Source organism: Hirundo rustica, chromosome 2 (genome assembly GCF_015227805.2).
Source record: "Hirundo rustica isolate bHirRus1 chromosome 2, bHirRus1.pri.v3, whole genome shotgun sequence".
Taxonomy (NCBI): Eukaryota; Metazoa; Chordata; class Aves; order Passeriformes; family Hirundinidae; genus Hirundo; species Hirundo rustica.
This window is the reverse complement of record NC_053451.1, coordinates 86,821,245-86,841,445: the sequence shown is the minus strand read 5'-3', so window position 1 is coordinate 86,841,445 and position 20,201 is coordinate 86,821,245. Positions and strand designations below refer to the sequence as shown.

General features: G+C 37.7%; 1 protein-coding gene across 3 annotated transcripts in view; it reads right to left on the bottom strand.

The window, feature by feature from the left end:
- The window catches only part of ATP10A (ATPase phospholipid transporting 10A (putative)), a 109,737-nt gene that overhangs the window by 22,011 nt on the left and 67,525 nt on the right, over positions 1 to 20,201 (bottom strand). For all 3 annotated transcript variants that reach the window (XR_005699595.2, XM_040056492.2, XM_040056493.2), the window contains 5 exons: positions 18,120 to 18,253; positions 16,261 to 16,513; positions 5,869 to 6,086; positions 4,196 to 4,390; positions 2,213 to 2,774 (listed from right to left, as the gene is read on the bottom strand). Coding sequence is in view for 2 of the 3 variants with exons in the window: in XM_040056492.2 (XP_039912426.1) it covers positions 2,213 to 2,774; positions 4,196 to 4,390; positions 5,869 to 6,086; positions 16,261 to 16,513; positions 18,120 to 18,253 (1,362 nt within the window). In the remaining variant the exon portion in view is untranslated. The remainder of the gene's footprint in view (positions 1 to 2,212; positions 2,775 to 4,195; positions 4,391 to 5,868; positions 6,087 to 16,260; positions 16,514 to 18,119; positions 18,254 to 20,201) is intronic.

Here is a 20,201-nt window from a genome sequence, read left to right as displayed (position 1 = left end):
CTAAAACATAATACTTCTGCTGCTGATTTCAGGCTGTTTCTCTTGTCATATTCTAAAATACTCTTCCTCCTGAACAGGAATCTTTGTTTCATGACATGTGGTGTTTGAGCTGGGAGATTACAGACATGATGCCTTGGTTCTTCAGCCTAAGGGCACAAGGGCTTGAGTAGTGTACAGTTCACATGTCACTGAAGCACTAAGAGAGCAAAGACCAAGCTGTGGGATTAGCTGTTGTGTTCATTCATTTTTTAGTCATTTCCTTAAAATGATAAATGACTGAATTCTTGTAGCATTACATCTCCTCTCACACCCACGTTCCACCATCACTAGTGAACTGGATAACACCAATGACAGATCCCACTACATAGATAATAGCCATCACATAAATATTTTGAGGCTCCCTCTACATCCATGGACACTAGGACACTGCAGGCAGGGATAGCGAATTCAGTTCCAGGAGTGAAAGATACTCAAGAGAAATGTTAAATGTTTTTCAGACAAATCTGCTGAAACATACAGAATTACTGAAGCCAGCAGGGCCTTAAGAGGACTAGAAAAAACAATGGGAACTGCTTACGGTGTTCTAGTGGATGAATTTTTACATTGCTTGCAAAAGCAAAGCACACCAGAACTCACAGCTCAATCTGGACTAAAAAATCCCCAAGCAAACAAAATACCAAAACCAAAACAAATAACTTCCCGCACAATTTCAGAACCACTTTCAATTTGCTTGCCTGTAATTATGGAATCTGTATTTGCCCAGCTACAGACACTGCTCATTCCCACAGTGACCTTCAGGAACTCTGCTTCTCCTCTGACCTTTGAAAATGTCACAATTGTTTAATTTTCCAACAGGCCTTATTGTTTTTACCTAGGTAAGTCCTAGACCTGCCTGAAATTTCCCTGAATATTCCTAGGTCCGTGGAGTCTGCTGTCAATGGACATTGCAGCTTTTAACACAGTCTGTTAAAGGTAGCAAAAAAAATTAAGAGGTGGCATAAAATATTTTTTTCATTTCAAAAGGCCCAGTTCTCATTCTGAGAACTCATTTCCAATCATTATTTTCTAGGTATTCGAAATTTTCAGTGTTAAAAATTCTCTATTACTAGTTTGGAAGGAAAGAAGTTTCCATAGATGCTCTACGTGCCTTCTGTGATATCAGATCTTTGCTAGAAAATTATTCATGAATGCTTTGTTGTTAGTTAAGGACAAGTTGTTCTTAATTTTTTTTAGCTCAGCTTTGATTTATACGGCTAAAACCAGAAAACTAATGCCAACATTTTTCTGTGTTTAGTTAAACTAAAGTTACACAGTATAAGCCTTTCACAATTGTTTACTCCAACTAATGTCAAAGTAACCACAAAGTCAATGCATTAGTGAAATATGGGAAGTACCTCTAGAACTTTGGGGCTCTGTCCATTCATATTGGGGTAATCTTTAAACAGCGGATGAAATTTAGTGTTGAAAATACAGTAAATTAGATGCAAACTGATTACTGCAAACTGAAACACATGAACCTCCTCTAACTTCTGAAAACTTACAGGATTCTTCTTGAAATCAACTGATTACAATTAACTATTTAATGTTGTCTCTGCTTCCTAGGACATTTGGGTGCTGGAGAATTCTCCATGCTTTATGGAAATTCCATGTTCACAGCCACATGCCTATTGCTTGCTAGTCAACTATGTATTTGAAGCTAGGATTTCTTATCGGAACAGCATGTCTCCATCTTTTGCCACCACCCTTCTGTTTTGATGGCTGATTTATTCACATCGCCATGAAAAAATGTGCTGATTAATGCAACATATTTCAGCAAAAGTATATAAGGACTTACAAATGAAACAGAAGGAAGCAGCAATAAGAAGTACTTCAGTTTCATATAAAATACTCAACTGTGCAAGCAATGCCAGGCAGGTATTTCTAAAGAAAGGTAAATTGCTTTGGCCAAGTTGCAAGAAATTCTTTTAAAATAAAGCTTGCTAGTAGAAGATCTTCTACAGAAATTATCGTCACTCATTTGCGTGAGGTAAGGAACCAGTAATTTGTTACAGAAAATCTGCAATAATTACGAGGTATTATAAAAGAAGTTAATGGATGCCATTCTACAAAATGAAAAGCAGGCAAGTCCACTTGCTAGACAAGGCAGTAAGATATGATTAGATCTTCAGCAAGTGTCTTGCAACCCCCACCAAAGGTTAAGTAAGAGGTGTACCTGAAGAGCAGGGGAGAAGAAGATCCATAACAACTGAATCTGCTCCTTTAGTGTAAACATTTATTTCATCTGTGAGAGGATGCCTGACTACTACTGACATCCTCTTCCTGATGGAATCAAAGCCCAATGTATGTAATACTTCAAAGCTTAAGGTTCCCAGGTGAGGTAGCTCCACTGATACCTGGTCAGATAACCTTCCAACCAGAGAACAGTTATATGCCCTTGCTGCATAGACGAGAGCAGCTTCATCTGGACTCTCTGCTTCATAACGGAGTTCTCCTTCCTCAGGTGCACCCCCCACAGCTGTCCTGCCTTGCTGGGAGCTGTAGCCATTGTTATTCATCTGTGCAGAGTATGCCAGCTTCTCTTCCAGTTTTAATAAAGTGCTATCCGTAGATGTAGATGAAAGCGTGCTAAAACCAAATCTGTGCATTGATTTGCTTGTAGCTAGACTAGAGGAACTGCTGCTGTTAGATCCAGAGGTCAAGCGACTTGGAGTGAATCTTCGTATGAAATCTTCAATGGTTTTTACTGGAGATTTTAGTTCAAATCGGTCTCTAACCTTGAGAAGAACAAAACCCAGCAATGAACAAACGCCAAAGAAAAGCTGTACAAGAATTCTGACACTGTTAGTCAATCTAAGCATCTCCAACTAAAGAGTATATTTCTTCAAGGGCAAAAAGTAATGGTGTTTGTATTTTGAGAAAGGAAAGTAAATGGACAACAAAACTCATCAACAAAAAACTGACTAGAACTTCAGAATTATAACTGTGTATGAAAGCACAAATGTTTGCATTAAAACAGTTTTTACTTTTTTCACCTCCTCAGATATGACTAATGGACAGTCTATTAATGTTGCGCCACCACCATCAGCAATGCATAATTAAAGCTACCATTAGTGTGAAACCTCGTCATCCTTTGTACATATTCAGTGAAGGTAGGAAAAAAAAAAAGTTAATGCAGTATTTTTCTATTGAGAAGGGCGGTGTCTTGTAAAAATAGTTTAATGAGGACATGCCAATGTTTAAAATATTCTCAAAAGACAAATGTTGCAGTAAGTAATTTCCCTTGTCTCTTTCAGCATTGAAGCATTTTGCTTCAGACTTATCATCCACCTCAGTTCACACAAATCCCTTCTAAAGATACAGTAGCATTACTAGTAATAGCATATTCATAGTAATATATATTATTGTGTAACACTGTAGCATTCCTGAAACAGCAGAACTGAGCATTCTCCAAATGTTTCCTTGGCACAAAACCACATCATTTTGCAGACGAGTTCACTTTTTATTCCAATCTGGAACAGAAGCAAAGTGCAGAATTTTCTCCAGAATGGAAATTCCAGCTGCTGGCGAGCTTTAATATTACATTCCATTATAGTTTCGTCTTACAGATCATCTTGGGATCGCGTTCTTGAAATTCTCATTCATCAGTGACACTAGTTAAAGGCCAATTTAAGCACTAACGATCATTTTTTCTCATAATGAGCTTAAGATGCATCTTTTACATAATTGGAAAGTTTTAAGTGATGTTTTTCAAGCGTATTTCTCTTTTTAGACTTTTAAAAAATGTCTCAGCTTTTTTTTTAAAATTTAATTCATACATATGAAATATTTATTCATTGACTGCTTATATCCCTTTCTGGTAAGTTTTGCACATTTACAAATTAATTTTCACACATGCTTACATATTTATGCTTATTAAATGAGTAAGTTACAGTATAAGAAATCAGGAGAGTTTCAGAAGTATCTTGAAATTGTTGATGAAAGAATATCTTGCCATGAAGGCAAGTGAAATAGCTGACATACTCCATTCAGCTAATGCACTATTAAACTCATTCAGTCACATGGTTCTACAAGTCATCACAACTCACTCTAGTTGTTTCTCACTAGAACAGGAGGTTTTCATTTCCCTAGCTTGCAAGCTAATTTAGTATCAAGGAAATAGAATCCTGAACTCTCTTTTCCTTCTTCTTTAACTTACCTTCTGTCGGGGCTGATTTGGTGCAGTAACCACGACTGTGTTACATATAGTCAAAGCTATGAAGAAGTCGAAAACGTCACATAGTTCTGGACTCAGATGGGTTAATGGTTGTTCGTGGCTCCTCATGACCTCCAGATGCTTTGCACATTCATTCACCTTTTCTAACAACCTGGGGTCAGGTGTGATGTCCTTCTCCTAGTAACAAATACCAGTGATTCATATCTGTGTTTCTACACATTTCTAAAGCAGCAACAAGCAATTAAAACATTGAAAACAGTGTCAATATCAGGAGTTTTGGGGTGGCTTTGCACCACAGAGTAGAGGTGGAGAGAACTGTAACACACCCATTCTAGACAATAAACAGTTAATAATGAGCCTTCTGGTAGAAATGATGTGAAATATTTACAGCAGCAATATTTATCTACTTTGGAGGTAGTGGAAAGGAGGAGAATTACATACTAATTTTCCTCCCTCTTTCCTGTTTAATTCAAGACATTTATTATCTAATACTAAGGTATGGTACACTGCAGAGACCAGAAGTGTGGAAAAAATAGACAGCAATGACATTTTAAGTTTGGTTTTACATCAGCACAAGAAAACGAGGCCATCTTCAATAGTTTCTTAGAAAACAACAATTATCCACACACTTGAAGTTAATTCATAAGGATGTTTTATATTGAAACATTGAGCCCTTTCAACTCTATTTCATCAGTATTTTCCACCCATTTAATATAACTCTTGTCAGAGCAAACGCCAGTATTTTGTAACACAGAGGGAGGCAAGGATACAAAAGATTAAAAGATAAACTGATCTAAGCCTCTTTTCTTAGCAGAATTTTATCTCTTGATGCTCAGCAGCCAATAAATATGAGCAACCATAGAACTCCACTGTATAAAAACTGGAGCTTGGAATTTTATCAAAAGAGCTTACTCTTGACTGAAATCAAGAAGTTCCACCACTGCAAACAGCATCTTTCATTGTATTTGTACTTTGCTTTAAGGGTGAATTTGTGTCAACAGTGCAACGGTGCAAATCCCCTGAATAGACACGACTTGGCTCCTCTCCCCTTGTATTACCATTCAGCTCATGCAAAACTTACACAAAATTACAACAGTATAAAATAAACCAAATTATGCTGTAAGGACATAAAGTCACCAACAGTTTGAAATGTAAAGATATTTACTTTTTAAAATACAACACATGCAGTTGACTGATAATCACTGAAACACACCGGAAACTATGCTGTGGTGTATATCAACAGTGTCTAAGAACTGGAATATGTGGTGTCCACCCCAGCACTTGATAGTTTTAAAATCCTCTGACAGAAGAGAAAAGAGGCATATGCAGAACAATTTGAATCCTAGACCTCAATGCTATTCTCAGCTTCTGTAGATAAAAGGAAGACATACATTTTCTCTCCAAAATCAAACTATAACTAAAACAAACATTTCTTTACCTTCAGCTTGTTCCCAAAGACAAGGCATTTAGATAAGATCTATGCCAACACTTCACTGTTTTTGTACAAACAGCTGTGACTACAGAAGTAAAAACACCAAGATGAAATCTATAAAGTCACACACACCATGTGCTACCGATTTCTTTACCCTTTTCTTTCCAGGACATGGTTCTATTACAAGATACAGGGCACTGTGCATTTAGTTCTCATAACTTACCATTGGGCTACTGAATGCAGTGTGCTTTGAGAGTATGCTTGCTCTTTTTGCTTCGGCTCTGCTACCCGTGCGCCGGTGGGTTTTGGTGCTCTGGCTCCTGTGTATCACTTTGATGCTCTGATGGCTGCAGATACTGTCACGCTGGGACAGAGTTCCTCCTTTTGGGGCTGCCTCTTCTTCTTCAGAATCAGGCTCTTGGTACATTGCTAAGCGTTTGGCTATCAGTAAAAATAAAGAGGGACAAATGTTGCATATGTTGAAAAGTGGCTTAGAAAGAGGGACTTTTTCTCATGTGATCTGGTTTTAATATTATGCTGTCCTTTCTCAGTAATAATAAATGATCCCATTACCAGGAGATATAGTGTAGTATTAATTGAATGGTATTATCTAATGGAGGATGCAGATAACATAATTAGAAATGTAACACAATGCACTGCCTCCCTTATCATCACATTCTCTCTGAAAGGCAGCTAGATTCTGTAGTAATTCAATGCATCCCTGAAGACTATTCTCCAGCTCTGCCTGATGAAATCTACCAAAAAATTTGGTCTTCACTTGAAATCTGAGTAGGAAATTAACAATCCAGAAAGTTTTCCTGTCATTTCCAACACAAATTTCAAATAAAGTATTTTCAAATAAAGTGACAAAAATGTCACATCTAGTGTGTACCAGTTACTGACACCTGAAATGTACCCAGAACAACACACCTACAGAGCACTACTGCCTTTGTTTTACACCCAGAGATGAGGTAGAGAGAGCATAAAAGCCTTGTTAAAGGTCAGGGCCATTTGCTGCAGAGCGGAGACCTGAACCCAGATTCTTGACTGCTATCCTGATGTTAAAACCACTGTGGAGCCTGTCCCTTCTTCTCTGCATGATAGACAGGACAATGCAGCACGCAGTATAAAAACTAGCGTACCCTTGCTTGCTGCAACACTTATTCCTACCACCATCTGCTGCAGTGACCAATTCCTGGTTTACACAGAATGAAAGAGGTTTTTTTAAATGATATATTTTAGACTAATGCTTCCTCAGTGAAGAATCCAACTAAGCCAATTAATGCTAGAAAACAATCCTGGCAGCTGGATATATAGAAATCAAAAAGGAAACAGAAAGCAGAGGGTGTGAAATAGCCGTGGAATTGTGCCCCTCTAATGACAGGCTGTTTAGCTCTAACTGATGTACAACATGTTTTTTCATTCCTAAAGACCATGGGCATTTAGTAATCTGGGTGATTCATTAGGCAGACAAATGCTACTCTAACAGGTATCTTTATTCCTCATTATGTATTCATTGAAAAGCTTTTCATTATGCTTTCAAAATAACCCACACTTTACAGCACAAGTTACATACTTGTGGCTCAGTTTGCTTCAATTCTCCAGTGTAACAAATTAGATTTTCCTAATAGCAAATGATAAATCACTAGCATGTAAGTTAATTATTCAGGCCTTTAACAAACAAACAAACAAAATTATTTCAAAATACTTCCTGAGAAAATCTTGCATGGTGAGTTTGGCACACGATCACTTAATGCAGCTAGCTTTACAAAGAAAAAACCACCCTCACTATCCACTGCAATTTCCAAACATGTTTTAGCTGTCAGAAAGCAGCTGGAGGAGTTGAAACCAGACCACACACAGTACATGGTGATAGCTCTATCACTACAGTATCATGCATCAGAGGTTTTTTCAACTCCATTTGAAACATGTACAGGTTTTGTCTGAAATGTGGGAAACAGGAGTTTCTTAGTCCTGGCTGCTACTGCACAACTGGTCACTGCTCTAACTCTGTGCCCAACTACACAGTATCCTCCACTGCACTCTGGCTCCTCCTGGCAAAAAATTCAGACCATGGATGTAGAAAGGACCATAGCACATTTGGAGACACAAAGACTGCAGGACACATTGCAGTTCACTTCTGCCCCAGAGCTTGAATAGAGCCCTGCAGCCAGGTGTGAGGCTGATGTAGACTAATGGTGAATGATTGGGGAGTTTCCTTCATTAGCTTTATTTGGGGGGATACCTGTTCCTCTATGTTATGTGGTGGGAAAGAGGTTGAGCAACAGCACATTCACTGGCATGTAGGCAGCTGCTCCTTGTACCAGTCAGCTTCCAAGAGAACAGCGCAGCACTGTTGCCTTATCCTTTCAGTACCTGCCTAGATCTCTGATTCATATTACAGAACCTACAGGACAGCTCAAAGAATTAGGGAGGTCACTGGTTTCCCTGGTCCTTCTGTTACACGGTAATGAGCTGCAAGTAAATGAAGTTCATTTCACCTCCAAAGGCTGCTTCCTGCAATTTCATGCATGTGCCTTGGGCCAGTGCAGTTCTAACCTCTCCCATCACGCTTGCCTGCTAATTCCCACTTTCTTCTGCTCTGTAAGCTTCTGTGTATTTTCCCATTGGAAATACAGATCCCTATAGTGTGAATTTAATTCAGCTGATTATAGGTTTGTCTGTATCAGAAGCAGTCTACACTGAGGACCCAAACTGAACTGCAGCACCTACTAAGCAGAGATCCAGGCTCTGGATCAAGAGGAGAGCGAGACTGTGCCAGACTGCTCCCCCAGCAAAACAGGTTCCTTTCAAGGGAAACGCATGGATGGATGGATGGGTGGATGGATGGAAAGGAGAAAGGGAGGAAGGGAAGGAGCCATGTGGATATCACAGTATGTTGACTTAAGATGATGCCTCAAGAACCAGAATGGAGCAGCACACTGAAGGGCTTTTGTCCTTCTGTCCACTCTGAGGTGTAATGGAATGCGCATCTGGGGAAGTACTGATGGAGTGCACACACTGGGATGAGGCCTGTGTGAGGGCAGTGCCCAGTCAGACAGCACAACCTCTGCCTTCATTATCTTCTGCAGGCTCCTTGTTACACCCTGCTAATCCCAGGCAGAAAAAATCATTGCTCAAGATGACACAGAGGTAAGGTTTTCTGTACTTTACCAACATTTAAGATTTAAATCCATCATAGGAAAAACATTTTTCTGCCTCGTTTTCACTAGGGCCTTCAGCAACAAAACCAGCCTCAAGCAGAGCTGGAGCAGAATGTGGACATGGCCAGTCCCAGGAAAACCATAAGAAAAGTTTGGATTTGCCATAGGGATAATATGCTCACCATAGATGCTGGATATTTGAATGGTAGGTTGACAGAAATCTGTGCTGCTTCTTCTCATAACAGCTAACATCCCTTGACAGGGAAAGGATGGCTACAATTACTTACTTCAGCTTTGAAAAATGTGCTACTCAGTTGGTCCAACTCCCTTCCAAACAGTTTGTTTGTTTTTTTTTAAAGGATACATTTTCTTTAATAATCATACCTACTTTAGGCTTCTGCTCTGAAAATGTCTTGAGATATATGACCTCAAAGATCTTGAACTGAATGTAATTTTATGCCCTGCATAAAAACTCTATGGTTAAGCAGAGAATGCATTTCATGTACAATACAGAGTTATGCCTGCATACCATATCTCTGGACACCTCATGGCTCTCTCTTCTTTTTTGCATTACATCTAAACATATTTTGTTTATTCAACACAGCAAAAGCTGTTTCCTAATACAGCACTCAGTTTATTTATTAGCATTACACTGATAGCATGGTTCTTTTTAGTCTGTGTGATAACAGCCATCTCTTGCTCCCTACTTTTTTATTAGGTTTTATTGTAGGACATCCATTTGATTGTCCTTGGCACTGAGAAAAAGGAGGGAAAGGGAAAGTAGGAACAAGACTAGAATCTCATTTAACCAAATCAAATGCAATTCTTTTGATATAAATGCTGTTATTTCAGTTTATAGCAAGGGAAACTTGACAACAACAACAAAAAAACAAGCCTGAGCACCTTTCAACGTTTTCTCAAGTGCAGTCTTACACATTATGCAATAAGAATTAAGGAGTTTAAAGAAATAATGAAACCCAGTTCAATCATTATGCTATGGCTAAGGTTCACATTGCTTCAGTTGTGCAGTGCGTGCTTCTCCGGGAACATGCTGTTCTCTCCACCCACTCAGCTCCCTCCAATTGAGAACCTTTTCCTGTGAACATTATAACCTGAAAGACATTGTTGTGGGATACTTTTCAGTTTCAGCCCTGAAAATTGATGGCCTTGATCCTTTTTTCAATCCAGTTTCTTATTAAGGGCAAAGACATAAACAATTTTGGTAACACAGCAATGCAATTTATGAAAGTCAAATTTCACTATCCTGTACTTCGCTTTATATTTATGGTACAAAGAAGAAACAACAATTAATACATATTCCATTAACCCTCTTTTATCTTTCAGAAGACAGCAGGAAGCTGTAAATAAAACTCCTGTAGCAGCTGCCAAGTATTGAGAAGATAAATTCTTTATCTTCTTGAAGATAAAATCTTTTATTTTAAAACCCCTTTTTTTAAATTACATTTTGATTTTGTTATTTTTTTCCCCTTTTACCTTCCATGCCACATATGTTCTATGACAAGGAGTCCATTTTCCAGGCTGACGGAGACACTGTTGCCACACAGCCAGATGCTCCACTAACTTAAAATGTGGGATTAGGAACCTGTAAAGAATTTCCCTCCAAGTAGCATAACACTGCAGACCCCCTAAACCAGAATACTTAAGCTGTCAGTGTGCACTATTTCACCATGGAAAAACTCCATTTTTTGCCTCAAACTGTTCAATAAGGCTGCTACTGAACTGTCACAAAGTAAATCTAGATGTGCAGCATTTACACCACCATACCACCTTATTTCCTAATTATTTTTTAAGTGCAAGTTTATTTCACTTTAAAGTGCACTCCAGTGTCTACATAAAGATTCAGTCAAGCAGCTAGAATGCTATAAATTTGTATAAGTGTGCTGGCATAATCCTGATTGACTTTGCAAGAACTTGTCCATAAGAGCAAGTCTTGAGATAAGAAAACACTAAGATTTCCCTTCCTCTAACCTGCTGGCATCCCCAGATGCTTAATAACCTTAAATCTTTTATTAAAAACTCTCTACTCAGAAATGGGGATAATTCATTTTTTTCTTGAGATTTTTCAGAGAAATTGTCGGTGTAGGTATAGGCTTAGAGAAAAGGAGTACTTGTCTCTAGGTATGAGTCATTCTGTCTTTTATAGGATTTTAAATGGGCCACTCCCTATATACCGAGTTCTACATCTGCTCATACTGTTTCTCTCCTTAGTTACCAATCAAAAAATTTCAAAAAGCAGTAAGAAAGGTAAAGAGAAACTACAAAAAAGCTACACAGAATGCCTGAAGCATCCAGTTCCAATAAAGGTTTTCAGCTTTCCAGGAAAGGCTGGATGGACTATCCTGGTTTCTGAAGCCTGTCAGATTTTAAAGATGGCAGATGAGAAATCCCTTTGGAAGCAACTCTGCATTTACAGAAAAGTTTTTTTTGACTTTCATGCCTTAAAAAAAAAAAAAAAAAAAATCTCTAATATGGCTGGACTATGCAGGCTATGTTCTCATAACTACACACAAAAAGAGTAAGACAATTCCACTGCAAAACAGCCCCCCAAACTAGGAAAGATTTTTTTTTAACATAATGTATTTTCCTGTGAAAATTAGCTGCTAGCCAACCTTCTTCAAGGAAAACTGGACAGCAGAAAGAAACTCATTCTCTCTCAGATTTAGTGAATAAGAAACTTTGTTAAACAAGAGAAAAATCACTGAGGTTTTTATCATCTACCTTCACTTCCATAAACTTCTCTCATTCTTACGTTGTCTACAGTTTTCTTCAGTTATTGGAAGGAAGGGGGAAGAATACAAGGAATGAAAAATTCAGATTTTTCAGATTTGTGTGGTTGTATACATGGAGATTCAATTAGTGTTTTGACAACAGTTTCATACAATGGGTAGCTAAAACGAGAAAAACAGAGATCACATCCCATAGGCAAGAGAGTGATTAATGCAGCATTTGGAAAACAACTACGACAAATGTCAGGCCAAGACCATCTGGTTATAGCTAAATCATGTAAGGACTTTCAGAAACACAGCTGGCTTTTGGGAACCTACAGTCTCTGGGATTAGCAGGCAGACTTGGGCCATGGCCAGTTCTAAGAATTGTTAGAAGTTGTCTCCTAACCTGAATGGAAGAGCGCTGCTACAGCCATGTGATTTGACATACAGAGAAACAATAAATTCTTTCGTTGTTTTTTGCTAACATTCTTTTCGGCAAGAAGGTAGTACTGACTGGAAGAATAATTCTGGGATTTAACCAGAGCATAGTGCCAATGGGTATTCTGTAAATACCCAGGACATTTATGATTGGGACAATTTTTCTACATGGAGTGGTCCATGACATATCCTGCTCCTGAATTAACTCTCTGACAGTCAAAAAGGGCCTTTGGAGAAGATAATAGTCATAGAGATGTGAGGTGGGAATTCTCTTTGTGTGTACAGAGAATTCTACATGACAAAAAAATAGGCACATATTAGAGAACCATCACAGATGTCTAAAAAAAATCTGATAAATTACATCCCACAAATGTTTAATTTTGTCCAGTAACTGTAAACTTATCAAATTACTATCCTCCATGCAAATATCAGCAATTAGGTAACTAGTATCTGATCCTTGTCAATACAGTCTCCACAGGACCCAAATGTGCAGTGTAAATTCCCATAGTTTGATCCAAATCAGTGCATAATCCACCACAAAAAATACTGTAAGTGACCTCAACAGTGATGAGTATTTCATAGTGCTTCCATCATGGAACTATTATTAAGTATGCTCACAATTTCCCCTACATTCCTGGATTCCTCTTCAGTGCTAGGCTTTTGCATAGCAGTACCCATGAGTAGTACTTTGTACTACCTCCAGCTGATTCAGTCCCACACCAGTGCAATTTATTGCCCTCTATTATTCATGGTTTTGTCACCTCTTGTCTAGACTAAAACAATGCAATACTCCTGGGCAAAGCGCCATCCACATCATAGGAAACTTAGAGCTTATAGAGAATTCTGGAGGAAAATGTTTTCTCCAGAATATTCATGAAAACTTGTTTCCCATACCTAAAAATGCATTAAGTCTTGCTCAGGGTTTCAGTTTTTATGTTAAAGCATATGATAATTGCTTCAACCCTGCATAACGACTGCACAAACCTCTGTGATGAAAATCATAATTAACACATCCCTGTCTGATGCAAAACAAAACTCTCCCTCATAATCATAAAGCTCACCTTTCACAGGGGGAATTTATACAGTTTTGTGGTATGAATTTCCAAGGAAAAAAAGGATACTCACACCACTCAAGAAAAAGACCTGCTGACTCAAATATGCCAAACTGAACACAACACAGCATTAAAGTAGCTTTAAAGCAGCTCCCAAGCCCCAAAATTGTGCACTGCATATCAGGGAACTCATGTGCATTGCTTAATACCTTCCCTGAGTGCAAGGAACTGAGATATGACAACGTCAAATGCAGTATAATAAAAATCCCTGTAGAACAGAAAAGAATGGGATAATTTGTTATAAATCTGAATAAATTTTAGGAAGAAGAGCTTATAAAGCATCACAGAGAAAAATTATGATGGTTATTCACAATCTGTTGGTTGAGTAATTAACAGATATGCAGCAGTCCTAGATTATGCAGGAAAAAAAAAGCTTTCAAAGAAAATAAAACTTCAAAAGTTAGGAAATTTCAGACCTCAGTTTGCCAGCATAGACATAACTCTCTTGCTCTGTGTGTCTGCATGGCTTAGCCCAAGATACAGGGGCTCCAACTGACTGCAGTGGAAAATTTGCCAAAAAATCTTGTCATGGGAAAAAACCTCTTACATCTTAGCCTTGTTCTTGGATATGGCTGAATGGTGCTGTTATAAGTGAAATTTCTCTCCTAAAATTTATGCCTGAGACAAACCTCTGGCACGATAAATTTGAACCAAATAGTTAGAAGTTTTGTACATCTATCGAAAACTGAAAACAGAATCTTATGAGCAGGGTCAAGCAACTGGAAAGGTACTGCTACTCCACCAGAGCAGAATAACAAACTTAAGTCAAAGAGCTCAGGTTATTTCCATCCTTAAACATCTATGTTTACAGTGGAAAATGACCTGTCATCCACAGCTCTTGCATCATGACCCACGTACAATAATTTTAAATTACTTTCTTCATATAAAGTGCTACTCAAAGTTTGATTCCAAGTAATAAACCATTATGCACAATAAAATATACTTCGATATGTGAAGATACAGCGTCATCTTTGTAACAGATAAAAAAAGGGAAATGCATTTTACTTGATTTTCTAGCATATATGGCAGACTCAGATCACCCTTAAGTGAAAGATTTTAGAATTTTCTGTTTCATGAAATCTTCAACAAAACCTGATATGCAGAGCAGAATGGCATCAGTTATAATATATGCAGCAAATTCAGATACTCTTGTATAAGACACAGAAACGTGGCTGAAAAATCATTTGCAAGTAAGCACATAGCAATGAAATGTTGTTGTACACACCCTAAAACCAGAAAGAGCTATGATAGACATTTTATCATATCTAAACAAGAAGGCTTCAGCAGCAGAAAAGATAACAGATGGTTATAAAATTAAACTGCAGAATAGAGCTAACATAATACTTGAATGAAGAATAGTATTCATTGTGTTATTTATACTGATTATAGAGAATAAAATAAATAGAAATTATCACAATTTATATAAAGAATTATAAAGACCTATTTTCCCTAGAGAGAAAAAAAAAACCCAAAACCAAAAGAATAAAATGCTGTGTAAATATTCTGTGTCAATTTAAAATTTATATTTGTCAGAAATTTTATAGTGACTGGAGTTACAATGAAGCTCAAATAAAGCCATAGGTGAAAAGAATTATTGAAAAAAAACAGTTTATGTATCTGACACTCTAGTTTGTAGTGACATTCACTCTGTTTTCATTAACTTTTATATTGTAATATGAAGTCGTCAGAGGAAAGTGTGCACAAAGTTAGATTTCTGTTAAATTCACTACATCTGAAGAAAAAAGATCTGAACATTCAACACTCAAACTCAGGGGCCTGAGTTCAGCCAACACATCATCTGATGACACCAAGCTCATAAAAATACTTTTTCTGCACTATTTTAATTGGCAATAACATCATTCTTGTGAGAACAGAATAAACTCTGAAATTAGTATAAACAAGCAAACAATAAATGGCAGAAAAGAAGCAAAAAATAATGAATAATCAGAATGTCACAAGCAGATTTAGAATTCCAGCAACATACTCTAAGTTCTAATTCTTTTTTTTTCTTTCTTACTTGCTGTAAGATGTAGGAAGTCACAGGTTCTCCCTAAGTCCTTTCTGTAACACTTATAACACTACCCAAAGATCTAGTTTCTTGAAAAAGAGTGCCTTATATTAAAGGTCTCATTACTACTTTAAAGTAGGAGAAAGAAAAGAACAATCCATTACTTCAAAGTATCTTTCTGATTTAAGATTTTGTCATCTTTCTAAAGCATGTTTTAGAGTTCCCAGTCTATTTTGATTCTTTATCTTATTTTGTATCCTATTCAAAAGCTAAAATTCTGTAGTGCTCTTTGAGAAAACTTCCTAATCAAGATCTTTATGTGTTGTGTAGAATAAGAAACTTATTTTTTGCAAACAGGGATACTGTAGCTATCCATATTTTCCATAGAGAATATGATTTGAAGAGTTAAGATCTGTTAGTTCAAAAATGATAACAATATTATGTTCGAGAAAAATAACACAAACTACAAACATCATAAAATAGGAAATTACTTCATAATCTTAAAGGATGAAGAAATAACACAGGGATGACAACTCTCACACTGCCTAGTGAAAAACTAATTTTTTAGTGTTTTAAGAGGCTGATACTTGTGGAAATTCTCTCAACTGCAGTGTTCATAGAGCAAACATACCTGACACTGACACTTTTCACACAGGAGCACTGAAAAGAACCTGACAAGGGTAACATAAAATATGCAATTCTATCTGGTTATTAATAGTTTCTTGTTAATATGAAAACTGGCATCTTTGTCTGCATTTATTTCTCATTACAAAAGGATAATCTTATTGCATGTATTCAATCAGACACTAATCTGGCTGTATGCCTAGAAGTTATTTTACACTATATACTTCAAACCCACCAAACAAGTGTGATATCAGCAGCAACATTCAATTTCCTTACATTAGCCGTGCGCTCAAGTGCTTTATTACATCAGGAGCTAAAGCCAAAAGCCTCAAATATCTTGACAACATACTGTAGATAATAGAGAACACTCTGCTAAGATTGTCATTGCTAGCTGAACACAGCCATCGAATTACACTGATCTGAAAACAGATGTTAAATTTCTTTTTTTTCCTTTTTGATTTAAGATTACAGCAACTTTTATGACTACTTCAGTTTGCCCAAAGTACAACTGTTAGATAGAGAACGTGACCATGAGCTCACCATTATCATCATGGGAATACTCTATTCCAGAAACGGTACATCTTCGGAAAACCATCTTGTTTTCAGTAAGTGTCCCAGTCTTGTCTGAAAAGATAAACTGCACCTGACCCAAGTCTTCTGTGATATTTAAAGCACGGCACTGCAGTTGAGAGTCTGTTTCCTCATCATATAAATCTTTATCTTGATGAATAAAGTACACTTGGCAGATTTTAACTATTTCAATAGATACATACAAAGAAATTGGAATCAGAACCTAGAATACACAAAAGGAAAGAGAATTAGGAGAAAGAAGCAGGAACACAATGAATTATTAAAGCTAGTTAACTTGGTACTAGACTGGAACCTAAAGAGGCTATGTACTTTAAACATCTATTGTAAAGTCACTATCGTGTTTAAAGAGTTTATTTACTGTGTTAGATGAGGAAACCTATGGTGAATCACAGAGCTGGAATGCATTATTATGTCTAGAAAGCTGATTATCAAAACATGGACAGAAGCAAATATTTCTTAGGCTAATAAGCTGAGATTTAAACTAGTTGGGGAAGGAAAAGAAAAAAAAAATCCCAACCCAAAACAGACCATACAGTCAGAATACTGTAGATATGAAAGGACTGAATAAATTTGTTCTGCATAAATAATACACTGTTTACAAATTCACTTTGCAAAAATACAAGAAACAAAATGAGAAATGTTAATCTCTCCACAGGAACAATATCTTTGGCCTTGGCTTTTGTACTGCAAATTATTTGAATGAAGATCACATTTTATAAGTGCTGAAGATGGAGACATGAAAAGACTTTCAACTCTTTCTTGACAATTGTCAAAACTACATAAAATATCTAATTTGCACCTGAGTTTTTCTCTGCACTTTTTTTTTTTTTTTCAGGATAGAAATTCCTGACTGCATACATTGTTTAGTTTTATGAATTAGATACGAAGGAGAAATTTTAGCATGTCTGTAAGTGGTGAATGTGGTCATTTAAACAAAAACTACAGTGAAATGTAGGTGTTTAAAGAATTCTGTGGTGAATTTTCTTAACCAATATCATAACCCAATCCCTCGGGGTAAAAAATATTTTTACAGTTTTTTTCATTCCCTCTTATAAACAAGTTGCTGCCTCCAGTAAAGCAACCTCCTCCAGTGTCCCACTAGGCAAACTTCGATATATCTCAGTGACATGAGGTTCTTTCACTTCTCTGAACCTAACCACCTTCACCATTCAAGGTATCTCTCCTCAGGACCAAGAAACTTTTAACATAGTTTGTTACCTGGCTGACATATGGTTTTGCTAAGAGGAATGTATCTGAAAAGCTGTTAAAAAGTCTAAAATTTATTTTTATAGCAGAACACTCTACCCAAAGTGGCATCCCCAGTCTTTCAGGCGCTGTTCCACAGTGGGTAGATAGGAAAAGTAAAGCTTGTTATCTGTTTCGTGGGGTTGTTCCTCCCCACGTGCAGGACCTTGCACTTGCCTCTGTTGAATTTCAGGCAGTCTTCCTCTGAGCATCTCTCCAATCTGCCAAAGTTCTTCTGAAGGGCTGCACAGCCCTCTGGGGTATTGGCCACTCCTCCCAGCTTGGTGTCAGTGAACTTGCTGAGGAGGCATCTGCCCCTTCATACAAGTCATTAGCGAATAAGTTAAACAACACTGGGCTCAGATTGAACCTTGGGGGACATCACTATTGATAGTCCTCCAAATAGACCATGTGCTACTGATTACAACCCTCTGGGATGTTTTTAGTGCTTGATTAGCTTCTTACATGCCTTAGTGGTAAAACGAGTTCTACACATATTGCACATATATAACTTTATTGCAGCCAATTAGGAACAGAGGTGACAGCATGTACAACTTGATTACCTGGAACACTATGATCACCGTCAGAAATAAATACACTGATGCTAAAAGAGGTGACAAATATTTGCCATCTGGCCCTGGAACATCAAACATTGGTTTCTTCTTCTCACCATACTGCCATACCCATAGACCATGACCTGCAAAGAATCAGAAGAGAGAAAAAAGCAAATCAACTCCAAGGAAAAATGCTTATGGAATGACTTTGTTCTTAAGAGTTTTGTGGGAAATTGGTATTTGTTTTCAAATATTCTTCTTGACTTCTGAAAAATGCCCCAAACCCATGTTTTTTTCTACCTTGGGATTTGGGGTTTGAGAGAGGGCTTTGGCTGTCCTTAAGCCTTGCAAAACTCATTTAGCATAACTTTATCTAAACAAAGTGAGCTGGCTAGTCTAAATTAGTAGTTTATACTGTTTTCTGTCATCACCAAAGAAAACTACACTTCTTCAGAGAATAAATGATTGCAATAGTATGGTCTGTGTTAAAAAGAAAAAACTCCACTGACTATACTAGATACTAGATATATCACCAGTCAGCGATCAGTAAACTAGCTTTAATTTTACTGTGTGAATCATATCCATCATATGCTCAGAACTAATGAAATATCAGTATCAATGGTGTCAACAGCAGGGAAGCTAAGGAATGAAGAATGAAAGAAATTCGAGGTCTTGCTCAAAGTATTTTTTTTTAAAAAAAATGGTGCTGATAACTAAGTAAAGATAAGATTGTTACTGTTTTGGGAAAATTACATTCTTGCTAAAGAGACAGAATGTTGCCTTATTAAGTACAGCACTAAGATTTAAAATCCTAAAATACCTAAAATGGTATGCCTGATATTTTTAAGGCACAAGAAACAAGGAAGAATTCTTCCACAACAAAAAGCATTCAAACTATCACTATATGTTGAGAATCAGAAAAAAGGACAAAGGTCTACCTTAAAACTAATCTTCTGTAAACCACCTTTGACAAGATCCTTTACATCTTTATACATAAACCCAGTAATAAAAAAACGTAAGCGAGCACATTATTTTGTCTCTATACTACCAGTATGAGATCACACACACGATGTCCCTATTTATGTATATATTTTTATTCTTGAGAGCAAAACCAGAAAGCTCCACACTGAGAATGACCTACACAAAGGTTTGTTTTATAAATACCCTCGGATTTACAAAAGAATTAAGTGTCATATCTCCAGTTATACTTTACTGACAGAAGGTGCAAAAATGGCCTGACTTCTACAGAGCACCGGGCAACTCGAAGGGCCCGAGCGAGTTTCTCGGCAGCCCTTCGCGGCTGTCAGCACCTCGAGCAGTTTGCTCTGGCCCTCTGCTGGCAGCTTCCAGCCTTGTAGCAGACGGACAGAAGGGAAGGCGCGCCCGGCACCGATGCCGAGTGCCACCGCCCCCCCTGGCCGCCGGCACCTGTGGAGGCCGCAGCCGGACTGAAGGCACTGAGAGGGCACACCCCGCTGCTGCTCCGGGGACGGCTGCGGGCAGCAGCAGCTCCCCGCTATGAAGCCCCACCGCGACACTTCAGCCCTGGGGACCGGGCTGCCCGACACCGAAACGCTACACAAGCGGCTCATGAACTCAGTGGAAACAAATAAGCTGGCTGATTCACAGCTGGGAAGATTCACCTTTAAGCATTTAAGAATACCTGGAAAAAGGCACACAGAGATGTATTAAAGTGGCGTAAGACTGTTATTAAACTACACCACAGTTGTTAAGAAACATTCTGGTGTTTATTCCATATGAGTCACATGCAAACATTACAGAACACACAAATATTAAGGATACGGAATTCACATGTCACATATAAAAAGTCTTTCTTGGTTCCAAATGTAAAACTCAAGTCTTTCTCACAAATGAACAGAAAAAAGGCCTGAAGAGACATAACCTGAACGGAAGCATTTCCTTAAACACCCCCAGAAGTCTAGAGAGTATTCTGCTTGGATTTATGCAGACTTTTGCCTATTTCTTCCACGTAAAAGCCGCAGCCTTAGGGACAGTGAGTCCATGTTGTGCACTGTGCCCTCAATTTATTAAGCAGGACTGGGGAATACCACTGTGCTGATTATTTATTCT